General features: G+C 45.9%; 1 protein-coding gene across 1 annotated transcript in view; it reads left to right on the forward strand.

Annotated features, from left to right (window-relative positions):
- Positions 1-19684, forward strand: part of LOC116582476 (epididymis-specific alpha-mannosidase-like) — a 49208-nt gene that overhangs the window by 10185 nt on the left and 19339 nt on the right. Inside the window, exons 3-6 of the mRNA XM_032329891.1 lie at positions 1869-1974; positions 5009-5181; positions 5957-6045; positions 7300-7477. Of these exons, the coding sequence (XP_032185782.1) occupies positions 1869-1974; positions 5009-5181; positions 5957-6045; positions 7300-7477 (546 nt within the window). The remainder of the gene's footprint in view (positions 1-1868; positions 1975-5008; positions 5182-5956; positions 6046-7299; positions 7478-19684) is intronic.

Consider the following 19684-nt stretch of genomic DNA (forward strand, 5'->3'; position numbering starts at 1 on the left):
TGACAGTACAGACAATGGGTGATATCCAAGATCTATAAGGAGCTAGTCAAATTTAACACACACAAAACAGATAATCATGTCCAAAAATGGGCAGAAGACATGAGCAGACACTTCTCCAAAGAAGACATACAAATGGCTAAGAGACACATGAAAAAATGTTCATCATCACTAGGCATCAGGGAGATTAAAATTAAAACCACATTCAGATACCACCTTATACAGTTAGAATGGCCAAAATTAACAAGACAGGAAACAACATGTGTTGGAGAGGATGTGGAGAAAGGGAAACCCTCTTACACTGTTGGTGGGAATGCAAGTTGGTGCAGCCACTTTGGAGAACAGTGTGGAGATTCCTCAAGAAATTAAAAATAGAGCTTCCCTATGACCCTGCAATTGCACTACTGGGTATTTACCCCAAAGATAGAGATGTAGTGAAAAGAAGGGCCATCTGTACCAATGTTCATAGCAGCAATGGCCACAGTCGCCAAACTGTGGAAAGAGCCAAGATGCCCTTCAACAGACAAATGGATAAAGAAGACATGGTCTATATATACAGTGGATTATTATGCCTCCATCAGAAAGGATGAATACCAACTTTTTTTAATCAACATGGGTGGGACTGGAAGAGATTACACTGAGTGGAATAAGTCAAAGAAAGAGACTCAATTTTCATATGGTTTCCTTTATTTGTGGTGCACAAGGAAGAACACGGAGGACAAGGGGGAGATGGAGAGGAGAAGTGAGCTGGGGGAAATTGGAAGGGGGAGAAGAAGCACGAGAGACTGTGGACTCTGAGAAACAAATTGAGAGTTTTGGAGGGAAGGAGGGTGGGAGGTTGGGTGAGCCTGGTTGTGGGTATTATGGAGGGCAAGTATTGCATGGAGCACTGGGTGTGGTGCATAAGCACTGAATTCTGGAACACTGAAAAGAAATAAAAAATAAATATAAAAAACATTGATGACTCACTGACCTCTTCCTCTCAAACTAATAATACATAAGAGTATGATTAATTGAATTTAAATTTTTAAAACCTTTGAAAAAATACTTACCAGTCAATCATGAGACAGCATAAGCAGGAGGCCACTCCTTAAAATCCCTGGCCTGTAATTCCTGACATGATCAAGTCAATCGAGAAGACATAGCAGCTGAAGAAGTGTTGAGAATACAGGACAATGATGAGACATGACAGGGGAGTCAAGACCCCAACCTGCACTAAACCCACACCTGTAACGGGGCATTCATTGAACAACTGGGAACATTTGGGTGAAGTCTGGATTAGCTACAGTATTGCATTAATGATAAATGTCCTAATTTTTAGAATTATACTATGGCTCTAATTACCCCGTCCTGACAAAACACACAGTGAAGGAATAGGGAGCAGGTATGTTATGTCCAACTGTTACTTTCGAATGGCTTAGAGAAAATCATACCAAGCTATAAAAAGATGGGGGGGTGCTATGGCAAAAAGGTAAAGAAGGTTCACAATGAATAAAACTGGGGAAGGGATCCATGGGAACTGTTTGCACAGTTCTTGCAAGTTTTTGATACTTCGGAAGTATTTCATCAGTGTAATTTAACAGATATAGATACAGACATGGAGACAGAGGAAAAGGTAGACAAGGTGGTAGAGACAGAAGTAGAGACAGAGCTACAGGTAGTTTCAGGTGGAGGTAACACAGATCAAGTAGCAGCCATGGTCCAGGTGCTGGCGTGGATGTTGGGAGGCAGGTCTGACCTGATTCTCTTGCAGAATGAAAGCACATGTGAGTGTGGAGGAAGGCACCATGAGACACCGGAGGCATGTCCCCACAGACCTAGCCCAACTCTGGGGTTCTAACCTGGCTTTGTTCTCTCTGCTTGTCACCAAGGTCCGCCATCTCCTGGCCACAAGACGCCTGGAGTTTGTCATCGGGGGCCAGGTCATGCATGACGAGGCCGTGACCCACTTTGATGACCAGATTCTGCAGCTCACAGGTTAGGTCCCCCTTTCCCACCTCAGGTTATCCTGGGGCCTCCAAACACACTGGGACTGGTTCTTGAGCCCCAGCTCTGGACCAGTCTTTCCCTCTGAGCAGGACACTGCGGCCACGTGAGTGCAGGGGTGTGGAGCGTGGTCTCGAGACCAGATGGCCTGGGTCTATCCTGTGTCTGTGCATTCCCAGCCCCAGGACCCTGGGCAAGGGACGCCCCCTCCCTGGACCTCCCTTTCCTCATGGCCCAAAGGAGTTTGACGGCACAGCCTCCCTCACAGGGTACTTGTGAGGATCAAATTGGGACAATTCCTTGGGGCACACGAAGTGGAGCCCGTGGCTCCCAGGAGATAAACAGTGAGGGTTAGACGTCATCTCTGCCATCCCCACCAGTACACACAGCACCACCTGCACCAGTGCGGCCCCCCTCTCTGCCTCCATTACTCAGGCTACCACCTGTATCAACAACTCCCCACTCCGTCCACACTGACAGCCATAGCACTGTGTACACCACCTGTGTCACCATCACGATGACCACCATCATCACTTCCAACGTCATTACTACCAGCGTCCTGACTGCACTGCCCCCATCCGCACCCCACCCAACCATCGCCACCACCCCTGCCATCACCACCCGTCTTCCAGCATGTCGGTGGGCAGAGGCATGGGCCCTCCTCCTCGCTCTGACATGTCTCTTTGCCATGACAGAACCCCGCAGGCTGTCCGCCGGGGAGGGAGGGAATGGAGGGGGCCCCCTAATCCTGCCCTTGAGGGCCGCCCACCCCCACCTTAGTCTGAGACCTGACACTTCTCTGGAGGGAGAGGGACCTGCCCGCAGCACTCGGTGACCAGGGAAAGCTGAGTGTGGCTGCGCCCCCTCCTCCCGCTCACTGAGGGGCCAGGACCCCAGCTGGGACTCCCCACAGAGGTGGGACTATGGCAGGTGTGCTAGCGAGAGCTGCACCCCCTGCCCCCCCGCATCCCGAGGGGGAGAGCCCAGCTTGGGTCAGGGGTGGGGGTGCCACCACCGCAGTGCAGAGAAAGGAAAGGTCTGGCCAGGAGGGAGAGATTGATCTGTGACCATCCGGGCAGCTCTGGTCCAGGGGTTGTCTATTGGTAGGTACAGGCCAGGCCCCCAAGCCCTTACCCCAAGGTGTCTCTCATCTGTAGGAATGCTATGGGGTGTGGGCCAAACTTCCTTCTCCTGTCCCATTGGCCAGGATTCTGTCATGTGACCAGAAGGGTCCTCCAGGGATGCTGGGGAATGGCCTCCGACACTGAGCTCACAGCCTATTGGCCAGGGCAAGGCACATGCCGTGGAAGGCATGGTCTCGCTGAAGGACTCTGCACCTGCTGAAGCTGAGGGGGAGGGTGGGTTTCTGAGACTAGAAGGAGTAGGAGGACACCGTTCCATGGGATAATTAGCAGTTTCCTTCAATAATCACCTCTTCATCTGGGGCTCGGGATGCTTTGTGGTAGAGAGCCAGGAACCTGAGGAGCAGCGACTTGAGTCTTAAGGGCATGTCCCCTACTGCACTGGTGGGTTGGTTTGGGGTCCCCTTGGGCAGCTCATTGATGTTTCCCTGTGTCTTATGTACCTGCCCTGCTGGTCCCCAACAGCTGCCCCAGCTCCAGGCATCATACTGGCATATATTCCCACTCAAGTCAGAAAAGGGACAAAGGGACATTTGTCCTGACTCACTGTTTTTCTTTTAAATTAAATTTATTTTTTTCCGTGTTCCAAGATTCATTGTTTATGCACCACACCCAGTCCTCCATGTAATACGTACCCTCCTTAAAACCACCACAAGGCTCACCGAACCCCCCACCTCCACCCCTCCAAAACTCTCGGTTTGTTTCTGAGTCTATAGTCTCTTTTTTTTTTAATTTTTATTTCCAGCATAACAGTATTCATTATTTTTGCACCACACCCCGTGCTCCATGCAATCCGTGCCCTCTATAATACCCACCACCTGGTACCCCAACCTCCCACCCCCCGTCCCTTCAAAACCCTCAGATTGTTTTTCAGAGTCCATAGTCTCTCATGGTTCACCTCCCCTTCCAATTTCCCCCAACTCCCTTCTCCACTCTAAGTCCCCATGTCCTCCATGCTATTTGTTATGCTCTGAGTCTATAGTCTCTTATGGTTCATCTCCCTCTCCGATTTCTCCCAGCCCACTTCTTCTCTCCTTCAGCCAATCTGACTTTCTGTTTTTAATGAAGGTGGGAAATCTTTCCCCAAAGCAAACCAAGCTTAAGGCACGCATCTTTTTGGCTCCACCTGGGGTCCATGACCACCTCTACCTCTGGCTTCCATCTAGGCTGAGAAAACAAGTATCTGCCAGAGGGGAGTGAACTCGCCACGAGCAGCTGAGACCAATGGCAATCCATCCTTTGGGGTGGGGATGGCACCCCCTGAACAAAGTGAGGATTCTCTGAGTGCAGGAGAAGGGGATACTGAACAGGCAGCAATCAGGTCTGCCTGGCTCTGGCTCCCTGTCTATAGAGAGGGCTCTTCTTTGTACTACCTGCCCTCTCTCCTGAGATGCTATTGTCCACTCCCTCATAATCCCTGACCCACAATCCCCAGATCTTTCCTCACCTCTGCTGCTCCCTCCTGGTCTCCTCTCCTTGCGCACTCTCTGCATCTTCCCCCTGCTGTCCCTGAGGGCCAGAAGTCCTGCGTTAGGTCCGTGCACCCTGGTTTGTCCTCATCAACTCCTGGGTGCATCACACCTCGAACTTCTCAGCCACTGACGCCTGCCAGCACTCATCCCTCTTGACTTGGCCTGGCCTGTTCATGGCTCTGTCCAACAGGCCTGGGGTCCTTTGGAATGGCTCAGGCCCATGTGGTGACTCTAACGTCATGAACGAGTAAAGGAAACATCGGGGAATCCTGGTGTGGCCCCCTCAGTGTTAGGATCTCCTGCAGCTCAGCCCCAGATGACACTCTAGCCCCATGGAAGGGCAGGAGCCCTGAGTGAGCAGGTGGCAAGGGGCCCCTTCCTGTCACCAGCAAGGCGGTGCTTTCTTTGCAGAAGGACACGGGTTCTTATATGAAACCTTTGGGATCCGGCCACGGTTCTCCTGGCAAGTCGACCCCTTTGGTGCCTCTGCCACGACCCCCACCCTATTTGCCCTGGCGGGTTTCTACGCCCACGTCATCTCCCGGATCGACTATGACCTGAAGGGTGCCATGCAGAAAAACCAAGTGAGTCATGAGCCACATGCGCTGCTGTCTCTGGCCGCTCCCTTTATCCCTCTGTGTGCAGGGCCTGCTCCCACGCTCCTGGAGGAACGAGTATTCTCTCCAGCAAGACTCAGGCAAGAGTGGTCTGAGACAAATGCAGGCTGCCGTGGGCAGCAGCAGACAAAGGTGGACTTGGGCTCTAGTGGGCGAGAGAAGCAACGTCGTCCTGAGCCCCACGACAGTCCACGCTGCACACTGAGCTCCCTTTCCACATCTGCACACGTGTCCTGCAGCTGACTGTGTGCTGCATTGGGCTGGGTGGGGCCTCCACTTTTCTCCCACGCAGAAACTGAGGCACAGAAGAATCAGGGAACATGCGTGTGGCCCCAACGTCTCACTGGCTAGTTCTTAATAGAAGCAGGAATTCTCCCTCCTTTGTGACCCAGACCAGGTTCTAACCATGAGGGCAATGAAGCAACAGACTGCAGGCTTTGTAAGAGGCGGGCAGCTCCCTGTGCCAGGAGGTATTCAAGCAGAGCCAGAATGAGCTTCTGTAGCGGGCCTTGGCAGAGACAGTGGTGCTGGAGGTGGAAGGGTGCAGGAGCAGGCTGGCTCCTTCTGGAGGGCAGTTTCCACCACCATATGTGACTGTGGGGGGTCTGAGGGTGTCAAGAAGAGCCCGCAGAGGGGATGGAGTCCTGAAACCTGGAGGGAGGCCCAGGTGGGGTTGGGGGAGGCGGAACCATGGCAGCTGTGTTGCCCCTGGGCCTTTACTCTGTTCCCTTGGAATTTGCAGGGCCTACAGTTCGTGTGGCGAGGGTCCCCATCCCTGGCGGCTAAGCAGGAAATCTTCACGCACGTCTTGGACCAATACAGCTACTGCTCGTGAGCACCTCCTGGGGCGGCCTGTGTTCTAGGCACTCTCCCTCTATTACCAGAGACACAGCCCACCCTCCCATCCACCCCTTTGGCAGATGCTCTGAGCTCTCCAGCTTACAGAAGGAGAAACCGGGGCAGGGCCGCTCAACACTGGCCCGTGGTCAGCTGTGGCGGGGTCTGGGTGGTTTGGGTGGCCAGCTCCAAGGTCTCCACATCGTTGGAGCAGCCAGCCTGAGGGCTCTTCGGGTGGGAGGCCCTGGGTTCAACCCGCTCTGGCCCTTTGTACCTGGGAGGCTGTGGGCAACAGGCTTGCCGGTCCTGGAACAGGAGAGATTAGCAGGCAAGGTGAAGGGCAGATGGCGAGAAGGATGCCAGACACAGACTTCAGGACCAGTCATTCCTGTTTGTCAGGCTCCGCTCTGTGCCAGGCCTGAGCCCAGTGTTTTCTACTGATGTCTTTCCTTTATCCTTCATGACAACCATCAGGACATTTTATGGATGAGGAGACAGGCTGAGAGGATCCAAGTGGCGGCTCCTGGCGGCTGGTCCAGGGTCCACCCTATGTTACCTTGTGCAGCCCAGAGTAAGGCAGGGAGGACCCTAATGGGGGCATAGACCCACAGGGTCGATCTTGGGTTCTCTGCCATGTGGACCAAACTGGAGCCTGAGGCAAGAGGGAAAATCCAGAATCCTGCCCTTGTCCTTAGAGAAATGTTGGGATTCTGCTCATGACAATTTGCTTTGCATTAAGTCTGAGTTTTGAAATAGGACACTAACTTATCTCTATGTCCCATACTGAGACTTGACACTGCCTTACAGTTCACCCCGGGACACAGTGCCTCTTTCGCCTCATCCTGCCCCAGCCCTGCTCAGGGCTTTGGATCCATGTCTGATAGGCACCATAGTGTCCCCAAGGATACTGTGATGAAAGGAATCCCATGAGATCTCCAGGGGTGCAAGGGGGGACACACAGACTGTGGGCTCCATGTGGTGGATGAGGCAATGTGGGCCCGGGGAAGGGGCTGTGTTCAATGTCCCATGGCTGGTGAATCATGACACATGGGATAGTGCCCCATCTGCTTGCAGAGCTCTTGTGGGCCACCACTGAGCTGCCCATCACACAGGTGGGAGAAGGAGGCCTGAGAAGTGGTCTGCACTCCCTGAGCTGCCTGGGTCCGGCTGCACCCTGCCTGTCTTTCGGGACCCCAAGCTGCCTCCCTTCTCATGGATGGGCTCCACTAACCCTTCACTCTCCTGCAGGGAAGGCTTTCACTGGGATGGCTCGACTCTCTCCCCAGAGCCTCCCCCAAATAGGAAATTCCCAGATATGATTGAGCCTGTCGATGAGAACAACATTAGATACTATGTCAATCTCCTTGTGGACCTTGTAAAGGAGCGGGCCGCCTGGTTCCGGACATCACATCTCCTCTGGCCTTGGGTAAGGCAGGGTCCCACACCCCAGTGTTCCCAACGTAGTCCTGGACTCCTGTCCACTCTCACCCAACTAAGCTCTTTCAGGGTTCGGGCCAGGCTGGCCAGTGCCTCTTCCCTGCCCACCACACAGCATCCATCTCTTCCACCAGCTCCTCCTACCACCTGGGACTCTCCTAGCCTCTCCCACCTGAAATACAGTCCCCGGCCCTTGCCAGTCCCCAGCTCCCTTCAGCTCCTTCCTCCTCCTCTTCCCATCTAAGTGTTGGGATGTGAGGCCTGGGCGGGAATCCTGGCCCTGCTCTGTCACTGTGTGCCTTACCCCCGGGTCTCAGTTTCTTCATTTCTGAAGTGGAGAGCATGACAGGTCCTGCCTCACAGGCTTGATCTGGGGCGGACAGGAGACATGCTCCATGACAGTGTCAGACACGGACATCCTCCTCCTCCTCTTGCTCCTCTTCCTCACTATCACACGCCGAGTTCTCCTTCACTGAGCAACCCCAGCGCACAGGCATCTTCCATGTGATATATTTGTCTCATACACTCAGTGTGCCCCATGAGCCTAGGATGCGGGCATGGCTGGTATACCATTTTGGAAATGAGGGACCTGAGAACCAGAGAGGTCAAGGCATCGTCTTGAGGCTGCACAGCCACATTGTAGGGCAGTTAGGATGGGGATTCGTGCTCATACCCTAGCAAGGCACTTCCTAGCCTGTCTTCTTACATCTTGACTGCCTTTCTTGTTTTCATGCATCTTTAGTATTTTAGCCATTTTTATTTGTTATTACTCTTTATATGTGTGAATATATTAATAAATGAGTGTTTGAAGGTAACATCCCATTTTGTAACACATTAAGTCAAAATGCAACTATATGCGACTTTTTATGAGTCTTAACACATAGAAACACAAAGAAACAAAATAATAATGTATATACTTTCTCAGGAGTTCAAAAGCTGATTGTTATTTGCAAAGGAAAACAGAAATCCTGGCTGCAATGATTTGTGTCCAGATCACAAAACTGTGCCAGTCCTGCTCTGGACCCTCCATCAGCGGATGCAAGGAGGTCTTTCACAGTGCTGTCCCGCACCTGTACATGTGGAGTCTGGGCCCATGCACATGGCATGCCAGTGTGACCTTTGTGGAGACAGCTGTCAGGAAACAGGGAGCCCCTGGTGGGAGCCAGTCATGACTTGGCCTCAGTTTGACGAAGGACCCTTGACTGCAGCAGGTGTATCTGGGGCCACTGCAGCCCCACACCAGGTGTCTGTGAACAGCTGACAGGGAAGGAATATTGCAGAGCAGCCTCTCTCTCCCCATCACTCTTTGTTGTGAGTTCACACCAAATTCCTAGGCGAGATGATGGGGATAAACTCTTTGAATCCACGTCCTCAGGCAGCATGAGAGCTGATGCTCCTGCAGGTCCATCACACTCACTGGCTGCTTGTAGGATGGATCTGGCTGGGGCTCACCTGCAGATCCCATGAGAACTCATGTTCCCCTCCTGTTTTGTTCATGAGAGGCCGGGAGTGACCTCCCCTAGGAAAGTTCCAAAAGCCAGGAATTGCAGATATTTCAGGGAAGCGATGGGAGCTGGTGGGGTGTGGCTAGGGTGTGGGCCATGAGATAAGACACCCATGTGACACTTGGGAACTGCTTCACCCAGACTCACACTGTGAATTCTGCAAACTTTCGACAAGGACAACTGGGAATTACCGTGACTGTCTGGGGATAACTTGAGTTAATGCTACAGCTCTCTCTCTCTTTTTTCTTTCTTCCATTTTTTTTTTATTTTAAAAGATTTTTTATTTATTTATATTCAAGAAAGTATGAGAGAGAGAGTGAGCACAAGCAGCGGGAGTGGCGGGCTGAGGGAGATGCCAGCTCCCCCCTGAGCCAGGAACCTGTTGCGGTTCTAGATCCCAGGACCCTAGGATTATGACCTGAGCTGAGGACAGACGCTTAATTGACTGAGCCACCCAGGTGCCCCTCTCTCTTTTATATGGAGATAAAATTCACATATCATATGTTCATTTTGTGTGCAACATAACGATTCCATATTTGTCTAGGTTGAAAAACGATCCCCACAGTAAGTCTACTTAACATCCACCGTCATATACAGTTACAAAGTATATCTTCCTAGAATGCTTACCTTTAAGATCCATTCTTTTGCAACTTTAAATATACAATACAATATTATTACCTGTAGTCACCATGCTGTCCCTTACATCCCCAGGACTTATCCTCAAACTGGAAGGCTGTACCTTTCGACTCCTTCACCCATTTTACCCGCTCCTCACCCCTAATTCCGTAATTCTATAAGTGAGATCCCAAGGCTTTTGTCTTTCCCTGTCTGACTTACATCACTGAGCATTCTGCTGTCAAGTTGTCCCATCCATGTTGTCCCCGCATTGAGATTTCCTTCTTTCTTTAGTGGGCATGATTGCCTTGCACGTCCATACCACATCTTATCCACTCATCCATGGGTGGACACTCAGGTTGTGTCCATGTCTTGACAATTGTGAATAATCAGGGTAAAAGGACATAGAGGAGCATGGAAATGAACCCAGGGGCGCATACATCTTTTCAAATTAGTATTGTCACTTTCCTTGGGTAAATAGTCAGATTGCTGGATTATGGGGTAGTTCTATTTTTCAGTTTTTGAGGAAACTCTGCATTGTTTTCCATAGTGGTTACACCAGTGTGCACTCTCACCCACTGTGCAAAAGCGTTCTCTTCTCTCCACACTCTTGCCATTACTTGTTCTTTCCAGTTGTTCTGACAGTAGGCATTCTGACAGCTGTCAGGTATATCTCACTGTGGGTTTCCTTTGTGTTTCCCTGATGATGAATGATGTGGACCTTGTTTTCATGCATCTGTTGTCCATCTGCTGGTCTCCTCTGGAACAGTGTCGAGTCAGGTGTTCTGTTCTACTCTTACATATTTTCTTGGTCTTGAGTATTGAGTTCTAGAAGTTCTTATATATTATGGATATTAATTCCTTATCAGATATTTGATCTTCAAATATTTTCTCCCATCCAGTAGGTTGACATTTCATTTTATCAGTGGTATGCTTTGTTATGCAGAAGGTTTTTTAAAAAATGTAGTCCCACTTGTTTAGTTTTGCTTCTGTTGCTTTTACTTTTGGTGTAAAATCCAAAAAAACATCACCAAGATAGATATCAAGGACTATACCCCCTCTGCTGTCTTCTAGGAGTTTTATGGTTTTAGGTTTGTATTCAAATCTTTAATCTATTTTGAGGTAGTTTGTATGTGTGGTGTAAGATGGTAGTCCCATTTCATAATTTTGCATGAAGCTGTCCAGTCTTCCCAACATCATTTACTGAAGGGACTGTGATTTCCTTAGTATATATTCTTTGATCCTTTATCACAAATTAACTGATCAGATATATATGGTTTTGTTTCTGGGCTCTCTAATCTGTTTGTTGATCTGTATGTCTGGCTTTATGCCAATGCCACACTCTTCTTAGTACCACAGTTTTATAATGTGGTACAAAATCAGGGAATGTGATGCCTCCAGCTTTGTTCTTCATTCTCAGGATTGCTTTGGCTCTTCAGGATCTTTTGTGGCTCAATACAAATTTGAGGACTGTTCTATTTCTGTGAAATATGCCATTTGAATTGCATTGAATCTGTAGATTGCTTTGGGTGGTATGGACTTTTTTTTATTGTATCTTTATCTTTCTTTGAAATTTTCATTTTGTTTTTTCAGTGTTCCAAGATTCATTGTTGGTGCACCACATGCAGTGCTCCAGGCTGTATGGGCTCTCCTTAATACCCACCACCAGGCTCACCCAATCCCGTACTCCCTTCTCCTCCAAAACCCTCAGTTTGTTTCTCAGAGTCCACAGTCTCTCATGCTTCATGTCCCCGTCCAATTTCCCCCAACTCACTTCTCCTTTCCTTCACCCACTGTCCTTTGTGTTATTCCTTATGCTCCACAAGTAAGCAAAACCATATGATAATTGACTCTCTCTGCTTGACTTATTTCACTCAGCATAATCTCTTCCAGTCTCGTCCATGTTGATACAAAAGCTGGGTATTCATCCTTTCTGATGGAGGCATAATACTCCATTGTATGTATGGACCATGTCTTCTTTATCCATTTGTCTGTTGAAGGGCATCTTGGCTCTTTTCACGGTTTGGCAACAGGGGCATTGCTGCTATGAACATTGGGGTACAGATGGCCCTTCTTTTCACTACATCTGTATCTTTGGGGTAAATACCCAGTAGTGCAATTGCAGGGTCATAGGGAAGCTCTATTTTTAATTTCTTGAGGAATCTCCACACAGTTTTCCAAAGTGGCTGCACCAACTTGCATTTCCACCAACAATGTAAGAGGGCTCCCCTTTCTCCACATCCTCTCCAACACATGTTGTTTCCTGTCTTGTTAATTTTGGCCATTCTAACTGGTGTAAGGTGGTATCTGAATGTGGTTTTAATTTTAATCTCCCTGATGGCTAGTGATGATGAACATTTTTTCATGTGTCTCTTAGCCATTTGTATGTCTTCTTTGGAGAAGTGTCTGCTCATGTCTTCTGCCCATTTTTGGACATGATTATCTGTTTTGTGTGTGTTAAATTTGACTAGCTCCTTATAGATCTTGGATATCACCCATTGTCTGTACTGTCATTTGCAAATATCTTCTCCCATTCTGGAGGTTGCCTCTTTGTTTTGTGGACTGTTTTCTTTGCTGTGCAGAAGCTTTTGATCTTGATGAAGTCCCAAAAGTTCATTTTCGCTTTTGTTTCCTCTGCCTTTGGAGACATGTGTTGAAAGATGTTGCTGTGGCCAGTGTCAAAGAGGTTATTGCCTATCTTCTCCTCTAGGATTTTGATAGATTCCTGCCTCACATTGAGGTCTTTTATCCATTACAAGTTTATCTTTGTGTATGGTGTAAGAGAATGGTTGAGTTTCAATCTTCTACACATAGCTGTCCAATTCTCCCAACACTTTTCATTAAAGAGACTCTCTTTTTTCCACTGGCTTTCCCCCCCCTGCTTTATCGAAGATTATTTGATGTTAGAGTTGCGGGTCCATATCTGGGCTCTCTACTCTGTTCCACTGGTCTATGTGTCTGTTTTTGTTTCAGTACGATGCTGACTTGGTGATCACAGTAAAGCTTGTAAAGCTTGCAGTAAAGTTTGCAGTAAAGCTTGAAATCAGGCAATGTGATGCCCCCACTTTTGTTTTTCTTTTTCAACATTTCCTTAGCAATTTGGGGTCTCTTCTGGTTCCATAAAAACTTCAGGGTTGTTTGTTCCAGCACTTTGAAAAATACTGGTGGAATTTTGATTGGAACGGCATGGAAAGTATAGATTGTTCTAGGCAGTATAGACATTTTAACAATGTTTGTTCTTCTGATCCATGAGCATGGAATGGTCTTCCATCTTTCTGTGTCTTCTTCAATTTCTTTCATGAGTGTTCTGTAGTTCCTCTCTACCTCTTTGGTTAGGTTTATTCCCAGGTATCTTATGGATCTTGGTGCTACAGTAAATGGAATTGATTCTCTAATTTCCCTTTCTATATTTTCATTGTTAGTGTTTAAGAAAGCAACTGATTTCTGTGCATTGATTTTGTATCCTGCCCCATTACTGAATTGCTGTATGCGTTCTAGTGGTTTAGGGGTGGAGTCTTTTGGGTTTTCCATATAAAGTATCATGTCATCTGTGAAGAGAGAGTTTGACTTCTTCATTGCCAATGTGAATACATTTTATTTCTCTTTGTTGTCTGATTGCTGTTAGTAGGACTTCTAATACTATATTGAACAACAGTGGCAAGAATGGACATCCTTGTCATGTTCCTGAGCTCAACGGGAAGGCTGTCAGCGTTTCCCCATTGAGGATGATATTTGCTGTGGGATTTTCATAGATAGCTTTCACGAAGTTGAGGAATGTTCTCTCTATCCCTAACTCTGAAGCGTTTTAGTCAGGAATAGATGTTGCATCTTGTCAAATGCTTTTTCTGCATCAATTGAGAGGACCAAGTTGTTCTTCTCTCTTCTCTTATTGATTTGTTCTATCACATTGATTGATTTGCAAATGTTGAACCATGCTTGCATCCCAGGATCAATCCCACCTGGTAATGGTGGATAATCTTTTCAATGTGCTGTTGGATCCTACTAGCTAGAATCTTGTTGAGAATCTAAGCATCCATATTAATCAGGGATAATGGTCTGATATTCTCCTTTTTGATGGGATCTTTGCCTGGTTTGGGAATCAGGGTAATGCTGGCTTCATAAAAAGAGTCTGGAATTTTTCTTCTGCTTCAGTTTTTTGAAACAGCTTTAAGAGAATAGGTATTATTTCTTCTTTGAAAGTTTGGTACAATTCCCCATGGAATACATCAGGTCCTGTGCTTTTTTGTGGGGGGAGGTTTTTGATCATGGCTTCAGTCTCGTTACTAGATATTGGTCTACTCAGGTTGTCAGTATCTTCCTAATTCACTCTTGGAAGTTTATAGGTTTCCAGGAATCCACTGATTTCTTCTAGGTTGCTTATTGTATTGGCATATAACTATTGATAATAATTTCTGATTATTGTTTCTATTTCCTTGGTGTTAGTCATGATCTGTCCCCTTTCATTCATAATTTTATTAATTTGGGTCCTCTCTCTTTTCTTTTGGATTTGTTTGGCTAGTGGTTTATCAATCTTATTGATTCTTTCCAAGAATCCCCTTCTAGTTTTATTGATGTGTTCTACTGTATCTCTAGTTTCTATCTCATTGATCTCTGCTCTAATCTTGATTATTTCCCTTCTAGTGTGTGGGGTTGGCTTAATTTGCTCTTGGTTTACCAGTTCCTTGAGTTGTAAAAAGCGCTGGTGTATTCTGGATTTTTCAGTTTTTTGAGGGAGGTTTGGATGGCTATATATTTCTCCTTAGGGCCACCTTTGCCATATCCCATAGGTTTTGGACAGCTGTGTCTTTATTCTCATGGGTTTCCATGAATTTTTAAAGATCTTCTTTGATTACCTGGTTGATCCAAACATTTTTGAGCATGCTGGTTTTTAGCTTCCAAGTGTTTGAATTCCTTCCAAAAGTTTTCTTGTGGTTGAGTTCTAGTTTCGAAGCATTGTGGTCTGAGAATATGCAGGGAATAATGTGAATCTTTTGGTATTGGTTGAGCCCTGATTTGTGACCCAGTATTGGTCTATTCTGGAGAAAGTTCCATGTGCACTTGAGAAGGATGATTATTCTGCTTTTTTAGGGTGGAATGTTCTGTAAGTATATATGAGGTCCATCTGGTCCAATGTGTCATTCAAAGCTCTTGTTTCTTTACTGATTTTCTGCTTGGATGGACTGTCTGTTACTGAGAGTGGCATGTTAAGATCCCCTACAATTAATGTATTCATATCAATATGACTCTTTATTTTGATTAACAGTTGGCTTATGTAGTTGGTTGCTCCCATATTGGGACATAAATATTTACAATTGCTAGATCTTCTTGGTGGATAGACCCTTTAAGACTGTGAACTCTGAGAAACAAACTGAAGCTTTTGGAGGGAAGGGATATAGGGTTGGGAGGGCCTGGTGGTGAGTACTAAGGAGGGCACGTATTGCATGGAGCACTGGGTGCGGTGCATAAACAGTGAATCTTGGAACACTAAAAAAATATATTAAATTTAAAAAAGAATTATGTAGTGTCCTTCTGTATCTCTGACTACAGTCTTTAGCTTAAAATCTATTTTATCTGATATGAGAATCTCTAACCCAGCTTTCTTTTGAGGCCCATTGGCATGCAAGATGCTTCTCCATCCCTTCTCCTTCAGTCTGGATGTATCTTTAGGTTCCAAATGTGTCTCTTGTAGACAGCATATGGATGGGATCTGTCATTTTATCCAATCTGCAACCCTGTTTCATTTTATGGGAACATTTAGGCCATTCACATTGAGAATGATTATTGAAAGATACATTTTTATTGACATCATGTTGCCTGTGAAGTCTTTGTTTCTATAGATTGTCTCTATAAATTTCTGTTCTATGTCACTCTTGGGTTCTTTAATCTTTTATAGAATCTGCCCCCTCCAATAGTTCTTGTAGTACCGGCTTGATGGTCACATACTCTTTTAACCCTTGCTGGTCTTAGAAACTCTTCATCTCTCCTTCCATTCTGAATGCCAACATTGCTGGATAAAGTATTCTTGGCTGCATGTTCTTCTCCGTTAGTGCCCTGAATATGTCTTGCCAGCCCTCTCATGCTTCCCAGGTTTCTGTGGACAGGTCTAATGTTATTCTGATGGACTTTCTTCTGTACATAAGGAATCTCTTCCCCCTAGCTGCCCTCAGGACCTCTTGTCTAAAATGATGATTTGTGAATTTCGTGGACATTTTAACAATATTAAATCTTGGCATCCAGGAGCGCAAGATATCTTTCCATTATTTGTGTCTTCTTCAAGTTCTTTCATTAGTGTCTTATGGTTTTTGATGTACAGGTCTTTCACCTCCTTGGTTCAGCTTCTTCCTAGGTATTTTATTCTTGTGATGCAGTTACACATCAGCTTGCTTTCTTTTTTTTTTTTTTATTTCCAGCGTAACAGTATTCATTATTTTTGCACCACACCCCGTGCTCCATGCAATCCGTGCCCTCTATAATACCCACCACCTGGTACCCCAACCTCCCACCCCCCGTCCCTTCAAAACCCTCAGATTGTTTTTCAGAGTCCATAGTCTCTCATGGTTCACCTCCCCTTCCAATTTCCCCCAACTCCCTTCTCCACTCTAAGTCCCCATGTCCTCCATGCTATTTGTTATGCTCCACAAATAAGTGAAACCATATGATAATTGACTCTCTCTGCTTGACTTATTTCACTCAGCATAATCTCTTCCAGTCCCGTCCGTGTTGCTACAAAAGTTGGGTATTCATCCTTTCTGATGGAGGCATAATACTCTATCCCCAGGGGTACAGGTCTGTGAATCACCAGGTTTACACACTTCACAGCACTCACCAAAGCACATACCCTCCCCAATGTCCATAATCCCACCCCCTTCTCCCAAACCCCCTCCCCCCAGCAACCCTCAGTTTGTTTTGTGAGATTAAAAGTCACTTATGGTTTGTCTCCCTCCCAATCCCATCATGTTTCATTTATTCTTCTTCTACCCACTTAAGCCCCCATGTTGCATCACCACTTCCTCATATCAGGGAGATCATATGATAGTTGTCTTTCTCTGCTTGACTTATTTCGCTAAGCATGATACGCTCTAGTTCCATCCATGTTGTCGCAAATGGCAAGATTTCATTTCTTTTGATGGCTGCATAGTATTCCATTGTGTATATATACCACATCTTCTTGATCCATTCATCTGTTGATGGACATCTAGGTTCTTTCCATAGTTTGGCTATTGTGGACATTGCTGCTAAAAACATTCGGGTGCATGTGCCCCTTTGGATCACTACGTTTGTATCCTTAGGGTAAATACCCAATAGTGCAATTGCTGGGTCATAGGGCAGTTCTATTTTCAACATTTTGAGGAACCTCCATGCTGTTTTCCAGAGTGGCTGCACCAGCTTGCATTCCCACCAACAGTGTAGGAGGGTTCCCCTTTCTCCGCATCCTCGCCAGCATCTGTCATTTCCTGACTTGTTGATTTTAGCCATTCTGACTGGTGTGAGGTGATATCTCATTGTGGTTTTGATTTGTATTTCCCTGATGCCGAGTGATATGGAGCACTTTTTCATGTGTCTGTTGGCCATCTGGATGTCTTCTTTGCAGAAATGTCTGTTCATGTCCTCTGCCCATTTCTTGATTGGATTATTTGTTCTTTGGGTGTTGAGTTTGCTAAGTTCTTTATAGATTCTGGACACTAGTCCTTTATCTGATATGTCATTTGCAAATATCTTCTCCCATTCTGTCAGTTGTCTTTTGATTTTGTTAACTGTTTCCTTGGCTGTGCAAAAGCTTTTGATCTTGATGAAATCCCAATAGTTCATTTTTGCCCTTGCTTCCCTTGCCTTTTGCGTTGTTCCTAGGAAGATGTTGCTGCGGTTGAGGTCAAAGAGGTTGCTGCCTGTGTTCTCCTCAACGATTTTGATGGATTCCTTTCGCACATTGAGGTCCTTCATCCATTTTGAGTCTATTTTTGTGTGTGGTGTAAGGAAGTGGTCCAATTTCATTTTTCTGCATGTGGCTGTCCAATTTTCCCAGCACCATTTATTGAAGAGGCTGTCTTTTTGCCATTGGATATTCTTTCCTGCTTTGTCGAAGATTAGTTGACCATAGAGTTGAGGGTCTATTTCTGGGCTCTCTATTCTGTTCCATTGATCTATGTGTCTGTTTTTGTGCCAGTACCATGCTGTCTTGATGACGACAGCTTTGTAATAGAGCTTGAAGTCCGGAATTGTGATGCCACCAACGTTGGCTTTCTTTTTCAATATCCCTTTGGCTATTCGAGGTCTTTTCTGGTTCCATATAAATTTTAGCATTATTTGTTCCATTTCTTTGAAAAAGATGGATGGTACTTTGATAGGAATTGCATTAAATGTGTAGATTGCTTTAGGTAGCATAGACATTTTCACAATATTTATTCTTCCAATCCAGGAGCATGGAACATTTTTCCATTTCTTTGTGTCTTCCTCAATTTCTTTCATGAGTACTTTATAGTTTTCTGAGTATAGATTCTGTGTCTCTTTGGTTAGGTTTATTCCTAGGTATCTTATGGTTTTGGGTGCAATTGTAAATGGGATTGACTCCTTAATTTCTCTTTCTTCTGTCTTGCTGTTGGTGTAGAGAAATGCAACTGATTTCTGTGCATTGATTTTATATCCTGACACTTTACTGAATTCCTGTATAAGTTCTAGCAGCTTGCTTTCTTAATTTCTTTTTCTGATAGTGGATTGTTAGGCTACAGGAGTGCAACTGATTTTGCATGTTCATTCTGTACCCTGCTACTTGACTGAATTTGTTCATTAGTTCTAGCCATGATTTAGAGGAGTGTTTCAGGCTTTTTATATGTAATACCATGCCATGTTCAAATAGTGACACATTTACTTCTTCCTTTCTCATATGGGTGCCCTTTGTTTCTTTTCCTTGCCTACTTGCTCTGGCAAAGCCTTCCAATGCAATGTTGACTAAATGTGGACAAGATGGGTATCATTGCCTAGTTCCTCATCTCACAAGAAAACCTTCCAGATTTCCACCATGGAGTATGATTCTAGATTTGGTCTTGTCATAATGGCCTTTTTTTTTTTAAAGATTTTATTTATTTATTTGACAGACAGATCACAAGTAGGCAGAGAGGCAGGATGGGAGGGGAACAGGCTCCCCTCTGAGCAAAGAGTCTGATGCAGGACTCCATCTCAGGACCCTGGGATCACGACCTGAGCTGAAGGCAGAGGCTTTAACCCACCAAGCCACCCAGGTGACCCCATAATGGCCTTTATTGTGTTGAGGCATGTTACCTCCATTCTCATTTTTTGAGCGTTTTTATCCTACATGGATGTTGAATGTTATCAGTTGGTTTTTCTGCATCTGTGGAGAGGATCATAGATATTTTATCCTTTATTTTATTAATCTGGTGCATCCCGTTGATCGGTTTGTGGATGTTGAACCATCCTTGAATTCCTGAAGTGAGTTGCAGTCTATCATGGTGTATGATCATTCTGACAGATTGTTGACCTTGGCCTGCTAATAACTGTTAAGAATTGTTGCATCTGTATCCATCAGGGACATTGGTCTATGATTTTGCTTTATGTGGTGTCCTTGTCTAGTTTTGGTAACAGGGTAATGTTGTTTCTAACATATGAGTTTGGAAGTGTTCCTTCTTTTTCTGTGTCTTTGGAAGAGTGTGAGAGGGATAGGTAATAATTTACCTATAAATGTTTGGTTGAATTCACCAGTGACGCTGTCTGGTCTTGGACTTGTGTGGGTGTGGAGGTTTTGGATTCCTGATTCACTCTCCTTAGTAGTAATTGGTCTGTTGAGATTTCCTATTTCTTCTTGATTCAGTCTTCATAGGTAGGTACTACTAGGAATTAGGGGAGCTTGGGTGACTCAGTCATTAAGCTTCTGCCTATGATCCCAGGGCCCTGGAATTGAGCCCAACATCAGTCTCCCTACTTGGTGGGCAGCATGCTTCTCCCTCTCCTGCTCCCATTGCTTGTGCTCTCTCTTTCTTTCTGTAATTCTCTGTCAAATAACTAAATCAATCTTTAACATAGAAGGAATTTATTCATGCTTTGCCTTTACATTTTGAAAGTGA

Source organism: Mustela erminea, chromosome 2, assembly GCF_009829155.1.
Source record: "Mustela erminea isolate mMusErm1 chromosome 2, mMusErm1.Pri, whole genome shotgun sequence".
NCBI classification, from domain to species: domain Eukaryota; kingdom Metazoa; phylum Chordata; class Mammalia; order Carnivora; family Mustelidae; genus Mustela; species Mustela erminea.